The 15,006-nt window shown below is 45.5% G+C and overlaps 1 protein-coding gene across 2 annotated transcripts in view; it reads left to right on the plus strand.

The window, feature by feature from the left end:
• LOC126535914 (sushi, von Willebrand factor type A, EGF and pentraxin domain-containing protein 1-like) overlaps nt 1-5,593 on the plus strand; it is a 230,935-nt gene extending 225,342 nt beyond the window's left edge. For both annotated transcript variants that reach the window (XM_050182766.3, XM_055073349.2), the window contains 2 exons: nt 1,775-1,936; nt 5,411-5,593. In XM_050182766.3, coding sequence (XP_050038723.3) covers nt 1,775-1,936; nt 5,411-5,424 — 176 coding nt within the window. In that variant the 3' untranslated portion in view covers nt 5,425-5,593. The remainder of the gene's footprint in view (nt 1-1,774; nt 1,937-5,410) is intronic.
• The last annotated feature ends 9,413 nt before the right edge of the window (nt 5,594-15,006 follow it).

Genomic DNA, 15,006 nt, shown 5'->3' on the forward strand with positions numbered 1-15,006 from the left:
GTCGATCTTCTTCTTCACACGAGAAATTTCTCTTCAGTGCTCTTGATTGTCCATTTTGACCCCAGTATGACGAATTTTCACTATTTCTACCCAACCATAAATTTTAAAAAATGTAAAGCGATCACTACCTGTGAGCGAATTGGCAATCGTACTTGGACCATGAACCTTGCACTGTGAGTCCGCACGTCGTAATTAGTATTTCGTAACATAGTTGCACCATTAGTGCGTAAGCGCTTGCATTTTCTTCTTTGTTGAGCAGAGGGCAGCTATTTTGTAGCGATGCCTTATGCTTTATTCTGTGCTATTCTTATCATCCACCACACACGGCTGCCTGATCGCGTTGATAATGTGGGCAGACCGTCGCTCTGACCAGTGGCCAAGCGCGAAAAGCCTGAAAAAGCATAGAATCGGACAAGGCATCGCTACAAAATACCGGCCCAGATCACCTCCCGTATTATACCACTGCTTGCATGAGGGACAGTGTACGATGCACCGCTTTCCTAAACAATGGGCTCACTTGAGTATGCGCAATATGCATCGTGGCACGTCCCTCAGCATACGCACTGCAAGCCGCTTATGAACGATACCGCATAAAACGATACATCGCTTCTATCAACCACTTTATCATTACCTCTATGCGGGCATAACCCACATCCAACCATTGGATATGATTAGTGTAGCGAGTACAGCGATAAAATTTTGGTTTCAGAAAGCTGTTTCCCTGGCTAATCAGATCTCAAATGAATTAAAAGTATGTGACTCGACTAAACTAACACTGCCTGCGTGTTGACTGGAGTATTATCATAGAAATTCCTAAGCGCATAGGAGAGTGATTTCACGCAGTGCCAGAAAAGATGCACAACACATGCGCGCTACAGGGATGGACGCGTGCGGATGGATGATGGATTTCATGAGGATCCCCTTTGAGCCAGAGAAGGGCTTTTCGCTGGATACACTTATGCTAACCATAGTTCGTAATAAACGCCATGGATTGTTGAATAACGTTAGTACACTAAGGCAGCGATGTGCTTTAATTCAGTTTGTCCTATACATTTACGCCATCAGTCTTGCAGTCGCCTTTCACATATCCTCTACCGCAGGTTGATTTACCTTTCACTTATTATTTTGATTTTTCACTGTTTTCACTTATTATCCCTCTGTGATGCCACCTGAGGGTATAACAAATGAAATTAATTGAATTAATTACTTTGGCAGTTATTAACGCTGTTCAGGTAAGGAACATCACATTTTCTACCCAAAGCAAGCAGCACACAGACGTTATTCTTGATGTTTTGGCAGAAATAAATTGTGCGTAAGGTTACTGCTTTATACTATAGCCGATCATTTGTGTTGTTAAGTCGAGTCACCGCTATGCTAATAGCAAGCTGCAGATACGAGCACCACAGTCGTTTCCCCATTCAGATTGCAGTGAATTCAAGAACACTGACTGGACAAACCTATGCGAGAAACGCAAATCCGGAAAGACATTCTCTCCTAACCGCACTGGTGTTCGAAGCAGGAAATGAAGTAAGCAACGCCGACTTGCGATTCCAAAGTCTACAGAAGTAACTGATTAGGCTTTGTTTCAGAGTACAAGCACGCTAGAGCAGAAATTTATATTTACTTTCTGGACTACACATGGTCATGTTGTCCTAGGTCTCTGGTATCGCTATTTCTCGGTTCGAAAAGGTTTTTTTGTTTGCTTCACCGTTTAGTAAAAGATGTATTAACTATCATAAACGTGCGCCTTGCTTGCTGCGCACGTGTCGTGTAGAATACTGCACACCCGGAACGCAATCCTTCAACGGCCTGCAGCCCTGCATGCCATGTGAGAAAGGCACCTACCAGGAGCTCAGCGGCCAAAAGTCGTGCTCCCCATGCCCCACTCGGACGACCACCCTGCAGGAAGGCTCCGAGTCACACCTCGAGTGTATCGGTGAGGACCAGGTTTGTGTATCAACTCAAAGATAATTGAAATGACCGTAACAAGTTAGTCGCGCGGTCCTTCGGGTGGCATTCGATGCCGTAGGGCGTCATCCAAAAAAAAATTCCCGTACAAGTCATAATCGGCTTCAATAAATGATATGTTCTGGCTGGGTCTTGCCAAAAAAGTGTTTAAGACGCTTAGAAAGTGAACTGGAAACAGGTGCGTATGTAGATTAATCGAAGCTCCCGATTTTCTGTTTTCTCGCACACGTTTTTTAAGGGACACTAAATAGTGATGCTATATGTTTAAGGACCGGTAAATCATTCTTTCTTGTTTCACTCTTCTTATGGAAAAAAGCTGATAAAATGAGCTGGCACCTCTCCTGTCCGCGCTGAACCTCCGGCGCCAGCGTCGACCGTTTCATCGCGGATTCCAAAGCAGATTCTCGCATGCGTTCGGGAGGAAGAAAGCTGTTCTTGTGTGATACACCGTAGTTCCTTATTGCCGATAGAGAAACTAGACCACGCTGTCAAAATTGACGGCGTCAAGGCGGACTGGTACGCCAACTTGAGAGCGGCGTCCTCGCCTTCTTTCACTTAAGCTGGATTTCCGAGTCTCCTTTTACGGCAGCTGCGGCGTGTTTCTTATTGCGGCAGCATGCTTTACTAATACAACCTAATGTTCCCCTTTCATCTGTCTTTGCGAAAATGATCTCTGAGAAAATTACATATCATAGCTGGAGCATACGCGAGCGCAGTCTCCAGTTTTCGCAACTTGCTAGCCAGGCGTTCTCAATGACGTGGTGATATAACGCCACTAGCGCTGCTTCAACGCTTTCTGTGAAAGTACGACTGCGCCGTGACGTCACGCTATTAAGCCGACAGTCGTGCATTCGCAGATAAGCGCCGGTACGCGAGCAGTGGCACGTCGCCGCGTTTATCTTTGCTCCTGTTTCGCAGTGGGATGAATACGGACCTGCTATCACGTTGTTATAGCTCGAAGCGTTCAAGCCTGTTCTTCATAGACAAAGAGCATGCTACGCTGTGCTCTTTGTCTGTGCTCATAAGAGCAGCTATTTGGACGAGTTGGTGTAGGTACATGATGGAAACAAACAGCACAACTTTTACGTAGACCGTGGAAAAGAAGAACACAAGCACTGCAATCATTACTAAAGCTTCATTTAAAATGTAGCGACATATATATATGTATATATATATATATATATATATATATATATATATATATATATATATATATATACAATAAGAACTCATGCGCAACAACAGAAAATCTTTCGTTTGTACATACCACACCGCTCCGCGTGCACACTCAATCAACGCGTTTGCCACTTGTCCACATGCGGTATTTCTTTTTATGTTAGCGTTTGATGGACGCCTGATGTATCTCTCTTGTACTTTCTGAATGAGTTAAGCTTCACCGATCGAGCACGTTACTATCTTTATGAGGTTATTCTTTCTTCTATTTCATTTCCCTTTTATCTGACATTTACATATCTTTATTATTGACCCATGTAGCACCGTCCACACGATAAGGGCAGCTTATATACAATGTCTGTTTTATATTCTACGGACTGTGACTTGTGCTTGACATTTCGAGCTCCTTTGCTAAGAGCACCCTCAACCTTGCCTCAAACACGGGGGGCAGAAGCTAGATAACTTACGGGGTGCAGAGCACACAATACCGACGTCATACCTGGCACCGACAATCTTAAAACCGTGCGAGATAGGATGCAAGTACGATACGACCGCTAACCGCTGCCCCTTCCGGCTTTCTGTACTTGAACCTTTACCCCATTCCTTAATCTGTTTTAGGACTTTCTCAGACAGTCTCATCACAACGTGCTCTGGGTGTCTGCTGACCTTAGACTTCCTACTTCAGAAAGCAGAGTATCGAGCACATTGTGACAACACAACCTCTCGATAGCAGAACGCAAGCAGATTCGGCCTTTCCCTGCTTTATGGCCTTCGAGTACGCCATCAACAGCATTCATCAACCACATTAACAAAACAGGAATATAGCACCTTTATAAGTGGAAAATGCCTTTATTGTATGTGCACGTGGAACGGTGTGGCATGCACAAAAGGAAGACTGCGTGTTGTTGCGCATAAGCTTTCTTCTTTTTTTATTCTCGCACTGTGATAATTATTCCGTACATATGTGTCACTAAGTTCTCAATAAAAATTCAGTTGTGAGTTGAGCACTTGTCTGTCTTCCTTGTGCATGGTCTGCGTAAAAGCTGTGCTTTTGTTTCCATCACGTATTTGTCTACGCTAGCCTCTTTCTTTTGTGGTTTGCCTTTAGGTCTTCGCGTCAACGCAATAAATGACACCAATTGCTAAGTACCCGTGGTCCATTAAGGGTGATGCCGCGAAACGCGCGAGATCTCACAGCGAAGCTGCAAAGGACCCCTAGGACCGCGTGTAGACACAAAACTGTCATCATCAGGATTGGCCTCCAGCGTCGTCTTCTTCCACAATTGGCTCGTTGGCGCCTCTCCGCGCTACCGCTCGTGCCACTGCTCCCGCCTTCGTCGTCGGCATTAAGCAATTATGTAATCAATTAACTAAGTGATCAATTAAATAAGAAACAAAATGGCGCAGCTAAAGTTACAGCGAGGCTGTTAAGGGCTAGTTCCCCCAGGATCATGTCCATGTGCAGACACAAAATTCCCTATAAGTGGGCCGATCCAGGGGATTGTGCAATGCCGGGCCGACCCGGGGCGCAGTTTGCGGGGCCCGCATACACAGCTTCGCTGGTCATCCTTCCTCACACAGCTGAAGGGCACTGAGTTTATTTGGGTCAGCTATTATCATTATCATGTGTCTGTCAGCGGAGCAGACTTACGCGTACGTTCTGTGCAGGGCATGCTTCCGCTTGTATTTGCATACAGGTTGTATTGGCATGCCTTTAACATATTGCGCCATATGAGCAACACCGGACGGCAACGAGATGGCCTGTTTACTTAATACTATCTGCTTGTTGCCCCTGTGGCAGCCCCTTTATTTCAGATGAATTCTAGTTCTGTAGAAAACGTTGCATCTTAATCCATGGCGGTTCATGAAGCAATACCAATTGGCTAAGTTTTCTGCCCTCTTTAGTGTGATTACATCCTAATATCACCATGTAACTACCCACTCTTAGGACGAACAGACATGTCGGTTTAATTTTAAAGGAAATGTATCGCGAGAGACGGACAATTTCATTCAAATGTATACCGACAGGCAAAGTACTACTACTAATAATAATATGCTAACAATAATAGTAAACGCCGCAGCAGATAGCATATCCGTGTATTGTATCAGGATAGGAAATAATGGTGAGGAAACCCACTAGGCCTTCCCTGACGACAAGGCATCATGCAGCGCACGCTCGAGTGCATGGTGTTTTCTGCTTTCTGAATACAAATCATTGTTAAGCAAAGACTACAGTAATTTACGATGCCGTTGTCTCATTTTCTTTCAGACCTAGAACAATGATGATCTGTGCAAAAGGAAAACGTGCCGTTCGCTAGCACTGATTTCACAGCGACCATTGCGAAAACCACTGCGGCACAGGAAAGAAAAGCGGGGCAAGAGAGGAAGAATGGAGTTATATCAGCTGTCTGGGTGTCTTCCTTTCTTTTTATTAAAATAATTTCAAACATGACATAGTGACTTCCGCTTTTAACAAGACCACAACTTCATTCGTCCCTGGTGAAAGGAAAACGGAAGAAGCTGCAGAATTGAACAAGTTGTGGCGCTTCGGAAAGCGAGCACTGCGCTTGCCGGTTTGCCGGACGCTATGCTTTCCAAGTGGAGGAAAGTCGTGGTTGCGCCTTCCTGGCTTATCACCTGCATGTACTCTACTTTAGTGACGTCATATTGGATCATCCATTCGTCATAAAGCTCTTAACGCGAAAAGCCGAGGACATAAAATCACACCCAACGTTCCGGTCCGTCAGCGCGCGATGCAGAAGCAGCATTACAGCTATGCTCAGTTGCGATGTCTGTTTCTTACGCCACGTGCATTATTTCAACAACGACTCTTGCATACCTCGTGATAATAGATTGTTGCTACCGTTTCCGCGCCCGTCTTGTTAAATACAACATACCCTCCAGCGCCAAGGCGTTACAGCAGGAGAGTGGGTACAAAAATAAAAACAATGCAAATAAGCAAACAGTTAAAGTGATGATGACTATAAAACGAGGCATTCGCAATTTTAGAATATGCTATACAAGTCATAAGAACAACACAGCGCAAGAATTACTCTATTAGTTACAAATTATTGATCAGCTGAGTGAATTTCATGCAATTTGTACAACAGCTAATTTCTCTAATTTTACAGCTGTGATCCCTCCTGCTTGAGAGTCAGTGGGGCTTGATATATCCGAACTTGTTCATACGAGTTGAGTTACCAAAGATTGCATGCATTAGCTTCAGCCGGTTTTCCTACCGCCTTCTGTCAAAAAGTTTGATTCCAATGCTACCCTTCGTTTGTGTGATACTATCTCCCCGGGAATATTGATTTTGTCGTGAAGAATATTATCGCTATTTGGATAAGCACAGTGAAGCATAGCTCACGCAAGAAAATCACGGCGATTGAGAAGCTCGAGGTTCTCTGCTATTATCGTTTGGCTTACTGCCACTGTGTCTGTTCTAATTGAGTACTAATTGCAAACGGGCCCTCTATATTTTAATATAAACCTCACCGCACAGTTAGGTATGCCTTCAATTTTCTCAATAAGCCATTTTTGATGACGGTCCCATAGGTTGGACGCATGTTCTCAGTGCAGTCTTATAGTGATCAGCACTCCACCATTTGCAGTATTTGAGGAGTGTCACAAAGATTCCTAATAACGAGGCTAAGCTTCTTGGCAGCTTTTTTTTACGGCGTTGTTAATATGCTGATTAAATGAAATATCTTCTGAAAGAAGCACGCATAGATCTTTGAGTTCGGCGACTTTTCAGAGTACTTTATTACCGACGGCGTGCCTTGTGTTCGGTATGTGCTTCCCTTTGCTAAATGCTACGCGGTAGCTTTTATCTGCATTTGACCTAGTTCCCGTGTGTTACACCATAAAGTAACATAATCAAGATATTGTTGAAGTGATTGTATGTCACTGTCTGTACTATAACTGCCCTGCATATTACGCAGTCATGCGCGTATAATCTCAGTGCAAGAAATATTAGCCGCGATGTCATTTATCAAACATTAAGATAATAATGGCCCCAATACCAATCCTTGTGGCACACTCGAAGTTACTTCCACAAATGCAGATTGTTGTATCTTGCAAGATAGGAAGCACAAGTTAATCGGTCTATAATTGGTTACTGTACACTCTTAAAAAGGTTTACACCTTTGGGTCGTATCTTGTCCCACAACTATAATCGTCATCTGGCTTGCCCACATTTACTTTCTTTAACACAGCGAGCCCGGTACTTCCAAGTCACGAACGGCTTCTGCGTTATCAGCGTGACACAGCATTCTTGACAGGAAAGTAGCGAGCGCTGAGTTTTCAAGAAAGGAAACGCAAGCAAGGCAGATGATGATTTTGCTGTGGGACAAAGTAAGCCCCCAAGGGTGTAAACTTTTTTGGGAATGTAGGCTTCGGGCCACCTTTGTGAATGGGTACAACGAAAGTCGTCTTCCATTCTTCGGGAACAGTCGCAGTTTCAGGCGATTTGCAATATATTGTCACCTAGTAGTGACGGCGAAGAATGCAGCAAAGCTGTGGATGACCAAGGTAGTGTTTTATTGGGCGAACCTGCGCCCTCGAAACAGGCTACACTCAAAGAACGACGATAGCGGCAAACACAGTTGACAATCGTCGGAAACCTGATCTGCTGGTCAAACGCGTCGGCTTTTATACGTGTGTCATCAAAGTTTCCAGAGTTTTCGCTCGTGCCCACGTGTCTTCTGGAAAGCACTACACAACTCGCGTCGCGCATACATTCGGAGCATACAAGACTTGATGACAACAGACAACCATCGACTACATTCCAGTAGGTTCCGATCATGCAGGCGCGTCTTGCACTGGGCGATAACTTTAAGGTGTGTGATATGGGCGAAATGCAGTCCCCAAGAAAAGAATAAATTACACGTATCAATATTATGCACAGGTATTGAGACACAATATTAGAGCAGACTTTTCGTGCTTTCGAGGATATCTGATCTGGACCACCTGGTTTGGAGTCATCTAATGAACGTAAACATGTTCTGATACCCTCAATTGTAATTGTTACAGGAGGCATTAAACCTTGCACGTTGTCTTTAAGAGTAGCTAATCGACACCAGCACTTTCGTTTTACGCAAACTGATTTAAAATAGTCGCTTAAGCAGCTAGCTTTTTCAGTATTTTCTATTAATTCTACTACTTCATGTAAGATGCTGAGGGTACCGGTTGTTTTCTTTACGCGTTCTTTTAAGAAAGCCCCAGAACTATTTTGCATTGTTTGTTATAGCCTTTGCTATTCCATAGAAGTAACCCTCCTTCACCATTGCTACAGCACTTCTACACTGCGAATGCAGTTCCTCCAGACGGGGCTGAGCAACAGTAGGATTTCCTTTATATTTCTGGCATAAGCCAGAACGTTTCCTTGTAAGCTTTTTCGCATCACTGTTTATACAAAGCCTACCAGCTTTGGGCTTCACTTGCGCATACCTTGAAGGAATGTATTTCTCAATGAGTGCAGACAGCAGGTTTCTAAAGATGGTCCAGATGGTATCAACGCCTTCGTCCTGGGATTTAACAAAATTGAAAGGACTATTAAGGTACTTCGTCGTTTTCATATGTACATAGCCATCATCATCTATGATCTTCTGCTTCTTCGCGCTTGAGCTGGCGCTTTTTCTTTTTGGAATAAAAAGCGCCTGGCAGCTTGCTCGCTCTCGATTTCATAAGTGGTGGAGGCACGTCAAGACCCGAACGTCCTCTCGCGTTCGCGTCCTCCCTGGAGCTACGTCCCGGTCGCCACCTGCGCCCACCTTACACTGCAAGGATGGACACTTCCAGCCCCTGCTTTTCCGGCGCCTCTTATCCTACACCACAGAAGACTCCGGTGCACTCTTGGTCTATGTCGAGCCCTCAACGTGATCTTTGCGGGACTCCACGGTGATGACGTTGACGAATGGCTCGACAGCTGCAACCGTGTGAGTTCGCGCAATCGGTGGACCGACACCCAGAAATTGAAACGCGTCGCATTTTATAGGACCGGTGTTGCAGTGACGTGGTATTTCACCCATGAATCCGACATCGCGGATTGGTCAACGTTTACCACCTAGCTGTGGCAAATATTTGCTTCCTCATCTGGCCGTGCAGAAGTCGCCAAACAAAAGCTACACACGCGTCTCCAACTTCCGCACGAGTCTTAGACCTCATACATAGGGATGTCTTGGCTCTATGCCGTCGTGCGAACCCTAGAATGACGGAAGCCGAACGCGTACGACACATATTCAAAGGCATTGGATCTGTCGTGTTCAACTCCTCAATCCTGATCCACGACATAACTTCAACTTGTGAGTGCCTAGACGAGCTGCAGTCTCATGGCCTTCAAAAAGACAGCATCGATTCTCAGGCTCCCCGTTCTTCTGATCTGCGTGCTGTCATCCGCACCATCATCCGCGAAGACCTTCGAGCGCAAGATCTGCGGCATTCTGCGGCTGCCTGCGTCGCAACCCCAACCTTCGACTTAAGCGAGGTCGCCAAACAAGAGTTGTCAGCGATGACTACACCCACGACGCCTCTTACCCCAGTAGCGCGCCCAACACCCATGTACGCGGATGTTACTTCTCTACCAGCCCCTATGTGACCTCTGTGCCTACTGAAGTTACCTATGGCCATTTGGCTTCAATGGGCACCAGGGCGCTTGATGCGCCATCCTACTCTCAGTGGCGTACACCTGCGTTTTGTTTTTACTGCGGTATACGCGGCCATATATCTCGCTTCTGCGAGATATATGACCGTCTTTCATCCTGCTGGCCATCGCCAGCAGGATGAAAGACGAGGCTATCCTGAGTACGAGAGAGACCCTACCAGCCGACCTGACAGCTGCTATCCTCGGCCGTACTCCTTTCCTCAGCACCGTTCTCCGTCTCCTCCAGCCGCCCGCAATCCACCTAATAGTTCTCGGTCGGCCGGATGTCGTTCTCCTACCGGCGCTCTACGTCACCGTTTCGCCCCCCTTCCCATGTTGTGGCTCAGCGCCCAGAAAACTAACTGCTGCAGTTTTTGGAGGGAAAACTGCTTCCTATCGGTCTCCACATAATTCTCCTGTTCGCCTGGCCAACATGCTTTCTGTAACTGTTGAAGGTGTTCCCGTGTCAGCTCTCCTCGATACCGGTGCCGCCGTGTTCGTTCTTCGTAGTGATTTGTGCTCGCGGCCCCGAAAAGTAAAAACGCCTTACCGAGGACTAATTTTTCGCGGTGCTAATAATAAATTCATTTACCCCGACGAACAGTGTCCTGCTCGTGTTTTCATCGACAACATTCGCTACCACATTGTGTTTATTGTGCTTCCTACGTGTGTTCATGAATTTATCCTGGGCTGGGACTTTCTACATTCTGCTTCAGCCGTCATTTCAGGTAGAGCGGAAGTTGTACATATCACAAATACAGCGCTTGCACCTATTACGGACACTTCATCTTCATACTTGAATTTGGCTGTCGCTGAAGACTACGTCCTACGTCCTGGTCACGAAGACGTTCTACCCGTCACATCCAGTCACATCGCCGACGGAGACGCTCTTGTTGCCCCTTCTCCGCGCTGTTTTTCTCGCGTAAATCTCATCGCCGCTTGCCTCGTCCGGTTTTCACGTGGTCGCGCTCTTCTGTATGCCTCCAACACAACCCCAGGTCCTGTGATGCTGCCCAAAAGGTTGACTGCGGTAACCCTCGCCGACCCTTCACCCATCCCTATTGCCACACTTTGCCCTTTATCGCCAGCACCAACTTCAGGTTTGGATGAGTCTAACAGCTGCTCAGTCCGAAGCCTTACTGGCTCTCTTGGCGAAGCGCAAAACCTGTTTCGATAGCTCTTCCCCTGTGTTGATCCAGACTTCTCTGGCCACACACCGCATCGAAACCGATGGTTCTGCTATTATACGACGACGCCCTTATCGTATATGGCCGTTCGAACCCAACGTCATTGAATAATAGATTGCTGACATGCTTGCGCGAAATATAATACGACCTTCATCTAGCTCCTGGGCTTCTCCTGTGGTTCTGGTAAAGAAAAGAAAACTGAGTGCCCTTCCACTTTGTGAAGAAGGATAACCAGCGAAGCTTGGTATGTAGACCCAGGCCCCTTACTGACGAACTGCACCTCCGCAGCGGGCCGGCCCGGCATTGCACTATCTTCTGGATCGGTCCACGTGTGAGGAGTGCTTAAAGGGACACTAAAGGTTACTATGAAGTCAAGTTAAAGGGATAAAGCAATGCTCTAGAACGTCTAAGGCGTCAATATAATTGCGAACAGAGCTTTAGTAACCGAGAAATTGAGGCAAATGTATGACGATTTGAGACCCCTCAGCGACATCCCGGTACTAGCCCGATGACGAAGGCACTCCTCATCATAATTTATGTCACTATTACTGAAGTACTCGTATTAAAAAGATCATTTCATTAGGTTATAAGACGGAAGAAAATGCTACTTGTCTACTTCTGTTCGATTCTAAGAAAAAATAACATTTTGACGTTACCCTTCAGTAATATGGTTGGCCGAAAGGTTTAGTTTTCGCTCGACTCTGCGCGCTCGACTCTGCGCCGCGCGCGCTTTGGAGTTTCAGTTGTTTCGTTATCGCGTCGTGCTGCGCTGGTTCTGCTGGCTCGCGAAACTTGCATTTGGAACAAGCTGCGAGAATGCCACGTCCATGTGATGTCGTGGGATACGCGAACGGTCCGTGGAACTTGGCCAAGGGCAGTTGCAGCGGCGAATCCAACGTTACTTATCACTGTGTGCCAACGACTGAACCTATCCGTTCCAAGTGGTTAAGTGGCGTACCTCCGCCACAGCGCGTTGGCAAAGAGTCGAAAAATCTCATAGTGTGCTCGCTGCACTTTCGTCCAGAGGATTAAGAGTTGAACGCCGACTTACTAAAGTTGTGTGGAGTGCCTTTCAAAGCAATGCTTTCCCGTAGCGCTGTTCCGTCGGTCTTGCCTGCATTCTCTGAAGCGCAAGAACTGCAGGTCGAAGACAGGGTGGTGAGTGCGGCATTAGATTTTCACGAAGAAAAAGCTACAAATGTGCGAATATTGGGAATAGATACTGGCATGTTTGTCGTTCAGGAGGGCCAAGGCAATGGCCACTCAATTTTATTTTTTAAATTTTGACGGTTTAGTGAAAAGAGCTTAGCACTCGGTCATTATGTTTATTTTTTTGTTCTTAGCATGTTGTCACTCTTAGTTTATCATAGCTACGGTCTGCGCATGTTATTCCGAGTAATAGCTTCACCATTTCTGATCAGTATATCATGCACAATTTACCCTTTGTCCTCTCCATTATTTCGCATTGGTTTTGCAAACGACCACAAGTTGATCGGGCCACAAGTTGCGTCGGAGTTGCGTCGTAGTATCATCGGCATAGATGATGTATTTTTAGGTTCACTCGACTTAACGTCGACGTACCCCTCACGTTTTGTTATATGGCGAAAGCGGCGAATTCGCTCTTCTATTGGATTTTGGGGACCATGTGGCAGCACGGTGGTGTTTTCTCTCTTGAGGCGCTCTTGTGTGGCAGCACGGTGGTGTTTTCTCTCTTGAGGCGCTCTTGCATTTTTAAAGCCATCGCAGCTACTACTGCGATAGACGACTAGCTGTCTTTGTAGCGATGCTAAGCGATGACGTTGCTCCGAAAGGTGCTATGCATGCCCATGATGAATCTGTCGATGATGTTTTTGATGGTGACGTCTATGCCACTATTTACTTACACAGTTTGTAGCAAAGGTGGGTTCTCATCATAAGACAATCAACATCAAACAGCACGGTGGCCCACTTACCATCACGCTTATACGGAAACCTTCGACAACTTCGGCAACTTCGACACTGCGTAAGCGGCATCGGTATGCGGCCATTCTTCGCACATCTCCCAGAATGGATGTGCCAATGTTATCTCAGGGATATGCAGCCTGAAATGCACTAAAGCGACAGCGATCCAACAGGCACCCACACGTGCCTGCAGCAAAGACATTACGACTAAGTCTCGTAAATGCGCATGTTAATAAAAGATCGTGCCCTCTCGACGTTGTTAACAGAAAATTTTTGAAATTTGGCGGCCTCCTTAAATGTTATTTGTGGAAAATGCTGCCTATTGAGTTGTGTTCGTGGGCTGCGGTAAAGTGAGACGGATAGCCGAAGGGGCAATGTCCAAAATTCCTGAACATTTGTCTGCTCATGTGCTTATAAGGTTTTGTCCTTGTGGATGGCATGTGGATACAATGTTCATAATAATAAACATTATAACATATAAAACATATAAATTACACACCCATCGCAAGAAATGTTCCTAATCGGATTCACGTCGGCAATCATCTCATGGGATGAATGCGCCGCTAATATATATATATATATATATATGTATGTATGTATACTTATGGCGTGAGGAAATCACGCTGGCCCAGGTATAGTAAAATGAAGAAAAAAAGAGTACGATGTACGTTGAATAAGCACAGTATATTGCACTGACGTTACGGCTCGTGAAAACGCAAAGGCTGGTCCACCAGCCTTTGCGTATATATATATATATATATATAGCTGCCATGCGCCCTGCCAGCTCTAATGCTTGTTCCTTGAGTGACAGTTGTGGCTATTTAATGCTGAATCTTAAGTTGCTAATGCATTGAATGGTGCTTCTTTGCTATTCTTTGTCGAGTCGTCTGTTAGCCGTCCCACAATTTGAACTTACTTGCGTATCGAGTAAATGCGATACCTATTCACCACTTCTGTGTTGTTAACGTGGTTATAGAAGCTCAAGGACTCATCTTGTCTCAGAATTGACACCAGACCCTAAATATGCCAAATATATAATGGCACCATTCAGCCTCGCGTCCTTCGGCAGTCTTTGGAAGAGGTGCTGTACGGACTGGCACGAAGACTGAAGCAATTTACTCTTGCCACAAACTGCCACTTCTCTCCCCATCTTGTGTTTGTTGAGGTGTTCACAAAGACCCGCGAGCACTAAAGATGGCCCTCTAAGATGTTCCTTAAGGATTCATTTTGAATCTGATTCTTATCCACAAAAACGACTTACCCCTTTTGTTCACTCTGACATCCCGCTCTTTCCCAGTGACTGCAATGTGTGCAGTCGTACATCTGGTGCCTCTGGTGGTTCAATGCTACAGAACAATCTCTCTCAAATAGAGGAATAGTGGGATGACTGGATCATGTATTTAAATGCTAACAAAACGTTTCTCTCAATGCCGCTGTAGCTACTAGTCTCCTTTTTAATACATATGCGGTTGTCTTACAGCGCTCTATGAGTGGATTAAATATATTGGTGTTCAGATTTCTTGAGAGCTTACTACGTCCACGTATATTGTACAAATCACTAATTTGGAGAATCTCGTTCTGGGCTACTCGCGCCGCCCATTGTACTACCTATTGTACTACCTATTGTACATTGTATTGTACATTGTACTACATTGTACTACCTATTGAACATTGTACTACCTATTTACCTCAACTCCTCGCATTGGCAGGTCTAAGCTCGCATATTCGATCATCAGCAAGCTAAATTTCAATAACATGCTAAAATTATTGCCAGAGCGTGCCCAAACATTTATTCTAGTTAATCCTGTTACGTCTATGATGCTACACTCACATCGTCGCTATATCTACCCACCCCTCGTGGTTCAATATTCTGCATTTCTTGCACATTTTCCACGATTTATTGCATTTCTTAGCACAGAACAAGGATTTCATTCGAGCTGCATATTGCACATCACGCAACACCCATCGAAACCCCCTTAATCCTCTATGTGCCAGCATGACGACATTTATTTTAATATCGTAAGTCATTTTTAGGTGCTGTCCAAGACTGAAACGACCATTCTATCTGCATCGCTTTGATGATGGATCACCACCAGT

This window comes from Dermacentor andersoni, chromosome 4 (genome assembly GCF_023375885.2).
Source record: "Dermacentor andersoni chromosome 4, qqDerAnde1_hic_scaffold, whole genome shotgun sequence".
NCBI classification, from domain to species: Eukaryota; Metazoa; Arthropoda; class Arachnida; order Ixodida; family Ixodidae; genus Dermacentor; species Dermacentor andersoni.